Source organism: Aplysia californica, unplaced genomic scaffold, assembly GCF_000002075.1.
Source record: "Aplysia californica isolate F4 #8 unplaced genomic scaffold, AplCal3.0 scaffold00637, whole genome shotgun sequence".
Classification (NCBI taxonomy): Eukaryota; Metazoa; Mollusca; class Gastropoda; order Aplysiida; family Aplysiidae; genus Aplysia; species Aplysia californica.
In genome coordinates this window covers 129,255-142,860 of record NW_004797907.1, presented here as the reverse complement: position 1 = coordinate 142,860, position 13,606 = coordinate 129,255, and the positions used below count along the sequence as shown (strand labels likewise).

Genomic DNA, 13,606 nt, shown 5'->3' with positions numbered 1-13,606 from the left:
TGGAAGACTGTATTGATGTGAGGTAAAACTGCTGAGTTTCCTGATGTGGAATGGCTGTATTGCAGCACTTATATGGCCTTATTGTGTTGCAAGTGCCGTAAAACTTTTACTAAAATTAAATCGGTGTGTCCTGCTATAATATAGTATAGTAACATTCTGTGTGTGTTGTTTCAGTGGTGTGTTCTGACCTTGTCTGTGTGTGTTGTTTCAGTGGTGTGTCTAGCATGGCGGAGGACCCTTTAGCCTTGTTGTTGCTGTCTGTGTGTGTCATCTTTTATAATATATGACATATTTTCACCTTCTCCATGTGTGTACGGCTATAATATATGAACCTTCTCTCTGTGTGTTGTTTCAGTGGTGTGTACTGACCTTGTCTCTCTGTGTGTTGTTTCAGTGGTGTGTGTTATCCTACATAATATATGACATGTTTTCACCTTCTCTCTGTGTGTACTGCTATAATATATGAACCTTCTCTCTGTGTGTTGTTTCAGTGGTGTGTCCAGTATGGCGGAGGGCCCACAGGAGACCCAGCTGGTGGCCAAGTACGACTACAAAGCTGAGAACTCCCAGGAGCTCTCCATGCGCAAGGGCGACCGCCTCGTTCTGGTGGACGACACCAAGGACTGGTGGAAGGTGCGCTCGCCCGACTCGGGCCGCGAGGGCTTCGTGCCCTCCAACTTTGTCAAGGTCTCCAAACCCAAGGCCTCGCTCTTCTCCACCATCCTCAAGAAGGGAGGTAAGAAGAAGTCGGAGGGTAGCAAGCAGTTGTCCTCCTCCTCGTGTCCCAGCCCCTCCCTGAACAACGGCGACGCCTCCTACCGCGCCCGGACTAACGGAAACAACGCCGCCAACACGTACGAGACGTTTCAGCTGGGCCAGTGCATGCCTGCTTGTGCAAAGTTCCTCTACACCGCTCAGAGACCCGATGAGATTTCCCTCTCGAAAGGCGAGCGGATCATGGTGATAGAGAAGTCGACGGACGGCTGGTGGCGGGGTCGGAAGGATGACGGTAGCGTGGGGTGGTTCCCGTCGAATTACGTGGAAGAAGTGAATTCCTCGGCGGGTGCCCACAACCAACAGGACGCCGGTAACCTCCTCTACTTCACGGCGGCCGAAGCCAAATCGCAATCCTCGCCCTCGCACAGTTCAGCGGACATTGTTCTGGCGCTCTATTCCTTCGAGGGCAAAAACTCTGGCGAGCTCACCTGCGAGAAGGGCGAGCGGCTGGAGGTGGTGGTCTCCGAGTCGGACTCGGACTGGCTCTCGGTGCGCAACTCCCGCGGCGAGACGGGCGTGGTCCCAGCGACCTACGTGACCCCCGTGTCCTCGTCCGGGGAGGAGGGCAGCGAGCGGGGCACCTCCACCTCCTCCTCCAACCCCCAGTCTCAGTCGCAGTCCATCTCCTCTATCTCCAACACATCCATCGCCGCGCTGGCGCTCGCCGGCCGCAAACAGTTCCAGGTGGCCGGACCCCTGGCGGACAAAGAGTGGTATTATGGGAAAATTTCTCGGAACCAGTGCGAGGACATTCTTACCAAATTTGCCGTGGACGGAGATTTCTTGATTCGGGACAGTGAATCGACAGTGAGTAGAAAGTTGTTGTCGTGTTGGAATTGTGCTGTTTGGTGTTTGTTCCTTTCTTTTATATTTTGTCCTAGTTTCTGAGGGTGGCTGGTGGGTGTTTGACACTTTGCGGTCACTTGCCACAATAATGTGACCGTGAAAATGATGTGTTTTGGTCACTTGGCGTGATAATGTGACAGTGAAAATTATGTGTTTTGGTCACTCGGCGCAGTTCTGCGACAGGCCTGAGAAGTCTGTTGACAGTCACTCTCCTGGCTGGGTGACCAGATGGGGGTAATTTGTACTGCTGGCTGTGTGACTGCAAAGTGTTAAACAAGTATTCCTTTTCTTGTCTTTGGGACATGAAAAGATGATAATGCTGAATTGTCAAAAACAACTGCACATGTTAGTGTGACCAATTTGGTGCTTTGGGATTGGGCTTGACTGATAGGATAGCTACTGTAATTGGTCGCTTTTAAGCACAAGGGGGCTATCCCGAAAAATGCTGTTTTGAGAAAAACGAATGTAAAATTTTTGCCCCTTGTTCAATTTCTTTTTAAGACAAGGAGAGTTTTCTGTATACATCTAATCAAATATACACACCAATTAAACCAGACTTCTCCTATAGGTAGGGTAATGCCCACTTTTGGTGTAGGTCAAGATTTCTGGAAACCCCCGAAATCTGGGTTAGCCTGCTTGTCCTTACAAGCGACCAAGTGAGGGAACTGTTTGGGTTTTTTTCCCCCTTCTTTCACAATCACTTTTTGGGGACATGTAGCAACGTAATGGAAGTGTGTGGGTCGTTTTGTGAGTGAGGAGTCTCCAGAACATTCCATGTGTGTGAGTATCATGTGTTGTTGGTCTGGTAGAAGGCTACAAATTTATTTTTTAAAAATTATTTGTTTGTCTTTGTTCTTATTTGGGTAGTTGAAAGGTGCGGTTTGTATGTCGTAGTCGTCGTACATGTAAAAAAAAATAATTTCTATCCCTGTATTCTTTCTATGTGATGTACTTTTTCTCTGCACTAAATGACTGATATTGTGGATGGTTGGCAGGTGCTCTAGTGGGGTTTGCTCCTTCTTTCCTATCAAACATCTATTGTCCTTATCGCCCCTTCTTCTTTTTTATGTTTGTTACTCTCTTGTAACACCTCTAATCTTCTGGCACTCTAATGACCTTATGCAGTTGCGAGCGCCGTAACACCTCTAACTAAACTGACTGATATTGTGTTAATGTGGCTCTCTTTACTACTCAAACTCAGTGGGTGGTTGGCGGGTGCTCTGGTGTGGTTTGCTCCTTCTTATCTGTCAGACATCTATCGTCCTTATCGCTCTTCCATATTTTTTTGTGTTTGTTACTCTCTAGGTGACACCTCTAATCTTCTGCACTTATTATATTATACTTATTTTGATGCAAGTGCCATAAAATTCTAGTACTAAAACTAAACATACTCAAACTTATTCTTGTTTTTTTTTCCTATGTTCTCAGGCAGGTCACTTCACTGTGTCGCTCAAAGCTCCCGGGAGGAACAAGCACTTTCGCGTGAAAAACTCTTCAGGCACGTTAGAGATCGGCCAGCAGAAGTTCACCAACCTTGAGGACCTTATAGAGCACTACAAGAAACACCCGATCTTCAAGCAGGACACGGAGAAGCTGTTCCTGGTCAAGCCTTTCGTGTGTCCGTCCTCGCAGGATAACTGACCTTGACCTCCCGTACTCGGGGGGTCGCTTGACTCACAGGGGAAGGGGCAGGCGGAAGTGCTTGTGTGTGTGTGTGTGTGTGTGTGTGGTCACTCAGTCGTGTGTGGTTTCCACCCTCGGTGTCATCATGGGATCTTCATGTGGTTTCTCGAGATGGGGGAAAGTTCACGTTTGGAGACGGAAGAAGAATTAAGAATTTCCTGGTTTGCTGGGAGAAAGAACTTGCTCACCACTCGTGGGATGTGAAAAGGAACTTCGTTCTTGGAGACGTAACTTATGCTTCATACAAAATGTGAGACAACGTGGTGAAATCGGGTGCTCGTCAAAATAAGGAAATCGAAGAAACAGACATTTTTCTGCGTTTGGCAATTTTTATCAAATTTTTTGTTTTTTGATCCAACTCCTTGTGCCTTGTATCTCCATTTGAAAACATTTTTCCATGTCTATTTGACTGAAGAACACTGACTAAAGGCACAAAAAATGTAAATTTTCAGATTCCAGGGACTCTCAGGCTATGGAATGTACCAAATTTTGGCGGCCATTTTCTTGCTAATTTTACCCCTGAAACCAGGCGACCCCCAGCTCCTTCGATCGCAACTATTTCTACTTCTATTCAAAAATTGATGGGTATTTTTTTCACCAAAAGGAAGACAAATGAACAGGCTTTAAAATGGTACCAATAACCCCATATGCCCAAAAATTGACGAGCGCCTGATTCCGCCACGTCGTGACACATATGTTTGAGTTTGTATGTGTATGTTTGTAGTGAATGTGTGTGTGGGTGAGTGTGTGTACATTTTAGCATGTTTGGTTTTGATGTGAGTGCGTCTGGGTGTGTCATGTGTAGTGTGAGTGTACTTCTGCACATATATGCGCCAACATGCAAGTAGTATTTGTACATACATTGTACATTTGTGCGCATCAAATTGTATAAAAGTGGGTTTTGGCGGGTGATCTTATGTGGTTTGCTCCTTTTTTACTTCTTCTGTCAAACGTCTATCGTCCTTATCTCGCCTCCTTTTATTTGTGTGTTTGTTTCCCTCTTGTGACACCTTGAAAATCTTCGGCACTTTTATCGTGACCTAATTGAGGTTCAAGTTCTGTTTTAACTTTTAACCGAAACAAATATAAAACAAACTTGTATGTAGTATATGTGTGTCTGTGTGTTTGCCTGCGTGTATACTGTGTGTGTGTGTGTGTGTGTGTATGCCTGTGTGTATACTGTATGTGTGCGTGTACATCCATCTTAGTAATTTAAGAATAGATAACCGAAGGGAGAGTGCTGACTTGGCTCCAGGATATCTGCTCCTGGACCGTCTTTTAATTTAACGGCCAGCTGACCGGCTACTGGACGTCCCACCGTTATATATATATATGTGAGGCATTGTGGTGAAATCAGGGGCTCGTCCAAATAGAATGATGAAATCAAAGAAATTTGCATTCTTTTGGCTGATGGGTAATTTTGTTCTTATTTTCTTTCTTTTTTTGGCTCAACACCTTTTATAACTATTTAAAAACACATTTGTAATGTGTGGATTTCCCTGGGGAACACTGGTTAAAGTCTCAAAAAATATAAATTTTATTTTCAGTTCCCAAGGACTCTCAGGCTATGGAAGTTACAAAACTTTGGTCGCCATTTCCCCACTAATTTTACCTCTGAAACCAAGCGACCCTGACCTCCTTCAATCGCAAATATTTCGACTTCTGTTCAAGATAGATTGATATTTTTTTTAATCAAAAAAAGGCAAATGAACAGGTTTTAAGATTATACCAATAATCCCATATGCCTAAAACTTGACGAGTGCCTGATTCCACCTCGTCGTGACACACATTATAACGATACAGCACGTGGTGGCCAGTGTTGCTTTTTCATCACCAGTCACTGTCACGATTGCCGTCAAGTGCTTTCCACGTAATTGTAGGATGATTTTACTTTTTTTTTCTACCAATCTCCATCCAGTCACATGTGTGTGATGTATTTAACGTTTGATGTAGTTTGCTAGCTTTATTATCACCTATAGTCAGTATTCCTTTTTTTTTTTTTTTCCTTTTCTCTATGAGATTGCCAAATCTTTTTATATTGTATCATAGAATTGTTCTCGTTATAATTTTTAAAACTTGATTTTAATAGCCTGAAAGTGCAAAGTAGCTCTGTGGATATAAATAATGGCCGTGACATTTTTAATTCTTTTATAAAAATTACCAGATTGTATGTGGGTGCTTCGGAGGTGAAGAAATACAATGTCAATTGCATCCAGTGACATCGCGGCAGTCTCCATCAAAAGTGCAGACTGTACGGAACGAAAAAAAAATTCTTCCTATTTTTGTACACGATTTACACCTGATCAGTAACAATTCTTGAATGAAGCAAGTGCTTTTACACACAAACCTCCGGCTCAAGGAATGAACCAGCCCCGACTGATATTTCTTTGGGCAGTTTTTTACTCCCGCACAACTTCTGATTTCTCAGTTTGAGTATATATGCTGTTCTTTGTGGTAGGTGGACCAAAAGTAACCTCTGATAAATTTGTGAGGCCTCGTGGTGAAATCAGGCGCTCCTCAAAACAATGAAATAGCGTTTTTAAAAAGACGATAAAGATATTTCCCATCCGCTGGGCAAGTATTAGTGAATTTTTGTTTGGGCACAACACCTTTTATATCTGTCTAAAAATGACATACATGGATTTCACGGAAAAACGTGGATCAAGGCACAACAATTTTAATTTGTAGTTTTCAAGGACGTAAATGTTTCGGAAATCACCAGACTTTGGCAGCCACTTTCTTGATAGGTTTTCCTCTTGACACCAGGCGACCCTCATCATCTTCTTCAATTGCTAATGTATATCTAGATATACTTCTATTCAAGGTAGATGGTGGGGGGGTTCATCTAAAACCTGACAAATTAATAAGCTGTAAGATGATATATCAATAACCCCTTACTCCTGATAATTGACAGGCGCCTGATTCCACCGCGTCGTGGTGACACACATGCCATCAAGGAGCTCACAAAGTTTGTGGTGGTCGTAAGGAGGGGGCTGTGTCACGCTCTGTCTTTCCTTCTCCCCCCCCCCATCCCTTTCTTGCGCTCTCTCTGTCTTTTTCTCGTTCAATCTCTCCGTTTCTCCTTCTCTCTCTTCTACACATGTTTATATCGCAATGGTCTTTTCTTTAGACACGCCCATTCATTTTGTGTGACCAATCAGAGGCCTTCTTTGACAGATGCCCGTGTTTGCCTGCCAGAAACAGCCATCATGATGTATATGGCGGAGGGGAGGGGAGGGGGGGGGTGCGTGTGCCAGGACGGCAAGTCGAAGGCCTGTCTTTTTTCCTTTTTGTATTTCACGTGTTTGTTGGTGTCAGATTTTCCTGTCACATGCACATAGGTGTGTGTCCCACCGTCATAGCTTAAATAGTTCCCGGCCAGTGAACAGTGGTGGGGAGAGTTATGCTGCCGTGCCAAGGCAGAGCGACGTATCTGCACTTTTTGTGGTTTTGAGTTACGTCGCGCTGCCGTTGGAAATATGGGCATGGCCCTTCAGTTACGTCTGTTTGCCATAGTGAAATATCCTATATGTAGCGCAGATACGTCTTCCTGCCTATGACACAAGATGCAGAATGGGTAGAGGCGTCCATTTAAACAAAGATGCAAAAATTATTAATTTTTGCCAGTACATCTGTCTGCTTTGCCACGGCAGTATGTCTACGTGTGTTGTTTGCAAGCCTCGGCTGGCAGATGTGTTACGTGTAACTGTTGGTTAGGCTGGCCCTTGTGGGTATTATGCAAGTAGGCCTGCTCATAGATGTGACTTTTTCACTTTGTCTCGCGTTATTCATTGGCCTGGCTTTGGTTTTTTTCTAATTTTAAAATGAACTAGTAGTCATTTTGGGAATATGAGTGGGTCTTTATTAATGAACATGTGGACCCTATTTGAGTGGATTGTACTTTTTTTTACTCAAGATGTTTTTTAGGATGTGTATGTCCTTGACAGGCGGGGCCGGCCCTGACAGGCAGGGTTGAGGCAGCCTGCCTCCGGAACTATCTAATCTGTGTCAATGAGTGTGTCAATTCCATGAGTATGTCAATTCCATGAGTGTGTCAATGAGTGTGTCAAACGTCTACAGATACGTTTGTGAGGCGTGCTGACAAAATGAGTTCTCGCAATCCAAGAATGGAGATATCGGCCAAAAATCTACTCCGAGGTCAGATTTATAGATTTTTAATTGATGCCATTTTGTTCATGTCTACCATGTCTTTTATTATTCCATTTTTAAGAATTGTTCTAGAAACTCCACCTATAAAGTTGGTGTATTCATTTGCATACGGCCAAAAATTTGTTCATTTTGTCAGCACTCTTCACTTTGGTGTATGGCAGAAGTCTTTGTACCGCCACTGATCACTTCATGTCCTGAGCCATGTTCGTCTGGGGCTGTTTGTTGCAAGAACTTCTTTCATGATGGACTTCTGAATCATTTGTTATTAAGAAAATTGAAATTTTTTTTTTTTTTTAACGACAGGGAATTGTTTCAGATGTGATTTGATGACTGTTTACGTCTTTGCTTCTGAACTTGTGTGTGGAGGGCTAGGGTTTGTTTTGCTTGTCCTGAGAGTGAGTGCATGACACCACGCAATGCAACCCACCACCCCCCCCCCCCACCCCTCCCTGGTACGTGCACAGGGACACACACACACACACCATCATCCCCTCCCCCCCACACACACACACACCAACACACACACCAACACACACACACACACACACACACACCCCCCCCCCCCCGGTTGTGAACTGTACTTGCCCGTGGACACAACAAGGATGTACGTTGTGCACATATCACCAGCAGTCAGAGAGTCAGAGCTTGCCGTCGCCCTCAGGTCAGGTCAGGCTGACAGTTGCTTTTTGTTGTTGCTGGTTTTGGACATATCCGCTGCTGCACCATATCTCCCGTGATGGTCTCTGCCCTTCTCTCGCTCCCCTCTTTGGTGGAACAAACTGTCCATTCTATCTGTCTATAGAGTGAGGGGTTACAGGGCACGCACCATAAGTTGATCCTGCTTCTTATCTATCCCCCGTATGACCTTATGCAGTTGCGAGCGCCGTAAAACCTCTGCTAAAACGAAAATTATCTATCCACATATTGTTTCTGCCTGTCTTGTGTTTTTCCTCACGCTCAATGTGTCAGATATTGTGTTGGTGTTTTCGTCTTTACTCAGATGGAACCCAAAGATCATTTTGTCGCTTCTAAGGACAAGCGGGCTAACCCAGATTTCGGGGGTTTCCAGAAATTTTGACCTACACCAAAGTAAAAGTGGGCATTGCCCTACCTATAGGAGAAGTTTGGTTTCATTTGTGTGTATATTTGTTTTATTATAGAGAAAACTCTCCTTGTCTTTTAAAGAGACTGAATAAGGATACAAAAACTTCACCTTCAAATTTCTCAAAACAGCATTTATCGGGATAGCCCTCTTGTGCTTAAAAGTGACAATTGCCCAGGATAAGACTCCATCATTAGAAAAGGGGCTGTAACTACAATTGAGTGGGTGGTTGGCGAGTGCTCTGGTGTGGTTTGCTCCTTTTTTCCTATCAAACAACTATTGTTTTTATCTCTACTCTTTCTCTTTTATGTTTGTTACTCTCTTGTAACACCTCTAATCTTCGGCACTTGTATGACCCTATTGTGTTGCAAGTGTTGTAAAACTAAAAACTGAAACTACAATTGAAATTGGCTGGGCAGAGACCCGCACCGGTGGATTTCTGATCCCTCTTGTACATGTAAACGTCCCCTCAGGGTTTCTTCCTTCCTCCTTCCCTCCCTCCCCTCCTCCCTCCCTCCCCTCACCGTAGCTCAACGCCGTGCCTCTATCATCAGTGCAGTGTATGTTTCTGTGCTTCAAGCTCAATATGTAGACACACCCCACCTCTCTGTTGTGTGTGTGTGTGTGTGTGAAGACTGACTGGTTTGCTTGTTCTCTCCCATCAAACATCTATCGTCTTTATCTCCCCTACTTCTTTTTTTGTGTTTGTTACTCTCTTGTAACACCTCTAATCTTCGGCACTTATGTGACCTAATTGTGTTGCAAGTGCCGTAAAACGCTTTTACGAAGAAAAAAAAGACTGACTGGGCCCCCAAACGTAGACCGCGCGTGTCGTGTCGGAATGGACTGTGTGTGCATTGTTACTTGTCTTGACCGAGTTGTTGGATTGCCAGAAAAAAAAGCCTAGCCTGACCTCCAAACTTTTTGGGGGGCCGTTATGTTATATAACTATAACTATTTAACTATCTGTGAGTTTTATGAAGACAACACATTACAAAAATTTCTTGAATAGTTCGAATTGAGATTAACTAAAACGTACGACTTGACTCGAAATTCCAGGGGTGTGTGTGGGGGGGGGGTTCAATTGGAGGGAGGAAGGGATTGTGATTTATGCTGATATGTTTGTTGAAATGCGTGGGGAGGGTACAGTAATTGTTGTTTGATGCTGGGAAAGAGCTGGAGGGACAAACAGCTGAATGAGATGTAAAGAAGTACCGGTAGTGTAGGATGTACCAGTGGCTCCTTCCAAGTGACATTGTTGGGAATTTTCTCTACTGTTGTATTGAATGATGCGGAGTGGGGGAAGCTTTAGAAGCAAGAACTTATTCCTGGTCCAAAATTTTACTTGTCAAAAAGTTTATGGAGGTTTTTGTCACAGTGCATGATTTTGTTTGTATCGTTACTGTATTTTTTTGTATGTGGTTTATTTTTTTCCAATGTATAAATTTATGCCCGTCACCCCCCCATTCTCCCACTGCCATTATCATCTGCTGAGCGAGTCGCTGTGAACGACCTGTGGGTCTCTGCTTTTGGTCTTGCAAGGTCTGAATGATTGACTATGAGGAGTTTTGTAAGAGAGTGTGCTAGGTGGAAGGAAGTTGTCAGTGTGTTCATTTGTGAACAAGTGTGCTTTGATGAGCGCTATGTGAGTAGGGTGAGTGTGTCCGTCACATGTACTGATGGGTGAGTGTATGAGTCACATGTACTGATGGGTGAGTGTGTCCGTCACATGTACTGATGGGTGAGTGTTTGAGTCACATGTACTGATGGGTGAGTGTTTGAAATCACATGTACTGATGGGTGAGTGTGTCTGTCACATGTACTGATGGGTGAGTGTTTGAAGTCACATCACATGTACTGATGGGTGAGTGTTTGAAGTCACATCACATGTACTGATGGGTGAGTGTTTGAGTCACATGTACTGATGGGTGAGTGTTTGAGTCACATGTACTGATGGGTGAGTGTATGAGTCACATGTACTGATGGGTGAGTGTTTGAAGTCACATGTACTGATGGGTGAGTGTTTGAAGTCACATGTACTGATTGGTGAGTGTTTGAAGTCACATGTACTGATGGGTGAGTGTGTCCGTCACATGTACTGATGGGTGAGTGTTTAAAGTCACATGTACTGATTGGTGAGTGTTTGAAGTCACATGTACTGATGGGTGAGTGTTTGAGTCACACACATGATGATGCGTACAATAATGTTTCAGTTGTATTCAGTGGTGACTGTCTGGATGCAGTGGTTGCACTGTACAGGTGGCTGGCTCGAATGCTTCAACTTTTGAATTGTTCCCTGAATTCTGAGTGAACTTTTTTGCCTTGACTCACATGACATGCTTCTGTTTTGTTTTTGCTGTTTTTTTTTTGTTTTTTTTAAAATAAAATAAATTTCTTTTCTTTTCAAACTGTTACGAGACTGGCCATTAAGTGTAGGAGAATTGTGTTCTCTGTTGTTGTTTTGGGATCAGTTCGTGTCTAGATGATGCACAAGATTACACAACCACCGATCGGCTCAGTCCTCCGGCCTCACTTTCACTCTTCTATATTTATCATCTCCTGCTCAGATTTCTATACACATGGGAAAAATTTACTTGTATGTCCAGATTGTCAATAAAAATTTTACTTTAGGGCCAGTTTTCAGTTTGGTTAAAGATTTACAGCGCTCCCCAACTGCACCAGCTCATACAAGCACTTGAACGCAATAACTCATTATGTTAGCAGAGAGCAAGACTGATTGGTGAAAATGACTTAAGAAAAAGTAAAGAAATGGGACAAGCCTGTGGCGTCCTCCAGCCTCCGGCAGATTGGAATTATGGGGTAACTACATTCTAGTTGACATCTAGGCTACCACTTTTTGTTTCCATATGATGTTTCCTTTGACGTTCTCGAGAGGCAAATGTTCTTATGTACAGACACTGCTTGACGGGAGGGGGGGGGTGGTCTTGAAGTTTGAACAGCTAAGTAGACAGGCGTCGGTTACCGTATACATTTACTTATAATTCAGTCTATATTGAATTCTCTATTGACATCCCACTTGGCACTGATCAGTTTTTGAAGCGAGGGCTCTCAGCTTCCCCCATCAGATTATCAGCCTCAGAAGAGATGTCGTAGAAAGACAGAACCGTTTTTGAATTCAAGTTTTGAAATTTGACAGTTCAGAAGTTCACTTACAGATGGTAGAACATGTGCATTGGGCTTTTTTTGTTCTGAAGTGAGAAGTAGTACAATCATTTGCCATCCGGAGAGGTTGAATTACAACTTGAGAGATGTAAATATAGAACAACGCTCTTTTCAAATGAGATGACGTGGTGAAAAGAAAAACAATATTCTTTATTTATGGTACATACTTTTGAAATGGACAAGTATTTGCGATTCTTATATTCATGCCATTATGCCTCTATTGCAATGTGAAGGCTTTTTGTGACCTGATTGTGTTGTCAGTTGTCACATTTTGACGGTGTCTGGCCTCAACGAACCCAGTCCTTTTTTGTGTTTGTTACTCTCTTGTAACGTGTTGCAAGTGCTGTAAAACTCCTACTAACACTTTTTTTAAAAATCCAGTCCTTGATTGTGAAACAGTTTGTAGCTGAAGTCTGAAGTTATTTCCGGGGTGCCTTGATAGTCGAAGCTGACTTTGTGCTGTTGAAGCTAGAGAGGTGAGCAGAGTAAGCCTGATTCCCTGTAAGGACTTCTCTGTTGACATCCACCCCTTGGCGCTCATATGACCTTATGCCGTTATGAGCGCCGTAAAACCTTAGTAAAACAAACGAACATGGAGATGATGGGGATGGGGAATCGTTTGATTTGTCCTGCTTCTTCTTGAATCTTTTTGGGGTGTAACAGACTTTTATAGAGACAAATTCTGGTGGTATGATTTGTCTACGTTATTTCCTGTCAGGGAGGGACGGTGAATCATAAGATATGTCCTGCTTCTTGAATGTTTCTGAGGTGTAAAGGACTTCTATTGACAATTTCTGGAAGCGGTATGTTTTTAAAGGACTTCTATTGACCTCATTTCCTGTAGCGGTATGTTGCCTTCTTCATCTAAGGAACTGGCCATATTGAGACTGACTCCATCAACTTGTGATTACTTCCTGCCATGTGGATGGTCCCCTTTGGCCGGCCAGGCGCGCACTGCTTCGGCTTCTACCTCTGTACACGTCTTCTGTACACGTCTTCTGTACACGTCTTCTGTACACGTCTTCTGCACACGTTCTGTTCGTTCTCTTCCTCATCAACCAGCAATGCAAAACTTTTTTTTATTTTTGAGTTGTCATTTTTGTCTTGTGACCAGTCAAAGCGAGGCACGGCTCTAATTACAAGGTATTTTCTTCTTTGGCCTAGATCTAGTTGTACTATTTATGGAAGTGTGCGTAAAATTTAGGGATTTTTTTCCCCATTAACTAGCTAGGGTTTTTTTCTATGTCCATTTATTGATTGATAAATGCTGAAGGAAAGAGATCAAACATTTTACCCCATGAAAAATGCAGTTCTTTCAAGCAAAGCAGAATACCGATGACATCAATTTACAAATTTGATAATATAACTTCCTTATTATCTTAAAACTTACTTTTAAAAATTGGTAAGCACCTTCAGGTTTTTGGCTCTCCTGTAAGATTGTAACAAGTGCAAAGACTGTATTTAAAAAAAGACTGCAGCAAGTCTTTCTGTCTTTAGTGTAGCCTAGTTATTTTATCCTTTAGTGGGCCTCTGAGGAGACGTCAGGGTCATGCGTAACAGTTGTGATTGATGACGTAGACTCGATGGCTCCGTCTCTGTGGCTGGGGTCTCGCTTTGGCTGGTCTGTGAGACATCTAGAGCCAGCTGTCTATAGTGCCTTTCTTCACCGGGGGTTGATCACACGCCAGGAAGACATCGGAGAATCTGGGGAAATGTGGGGTGGGGGGGTGTGGGTGGGAGGTGGGAGGGGTGACAGGGTGTGTGTTGTTGTTTGTGCCGGCCTTTGCTTTGTTGAATGCTTTAGTTCACGGGACAAATGTCGTTGCTGTATAGGAATGTACGATT

At 43.5% G+C, this 13,606-nt stretch overlaps 1 protein-coding gene across 1 annotated transcript; it reads left to right on the top strand.

Annotated features, from left to right (window-relative positions):
• Positions 1–491: 491 nt before the first annotated feature.
• LOC101858130 (cytoplasmic protein NCK2) lies at positions 492–3,800 on the top strand (the record flags this gene model as incomplete). Its single annotated transcript, XM_013087782.2, is given in 2 exon segments — positions 492–1,584; positions 3,052–3,800. Coding segments are annotated over 2 exon segments (1,306 nt in total), but the record flags the coding sequence as incomplete, so codon positions are not given.
• Positions 3,801–13,606: the final 9,806 nt, after the last annotated feature.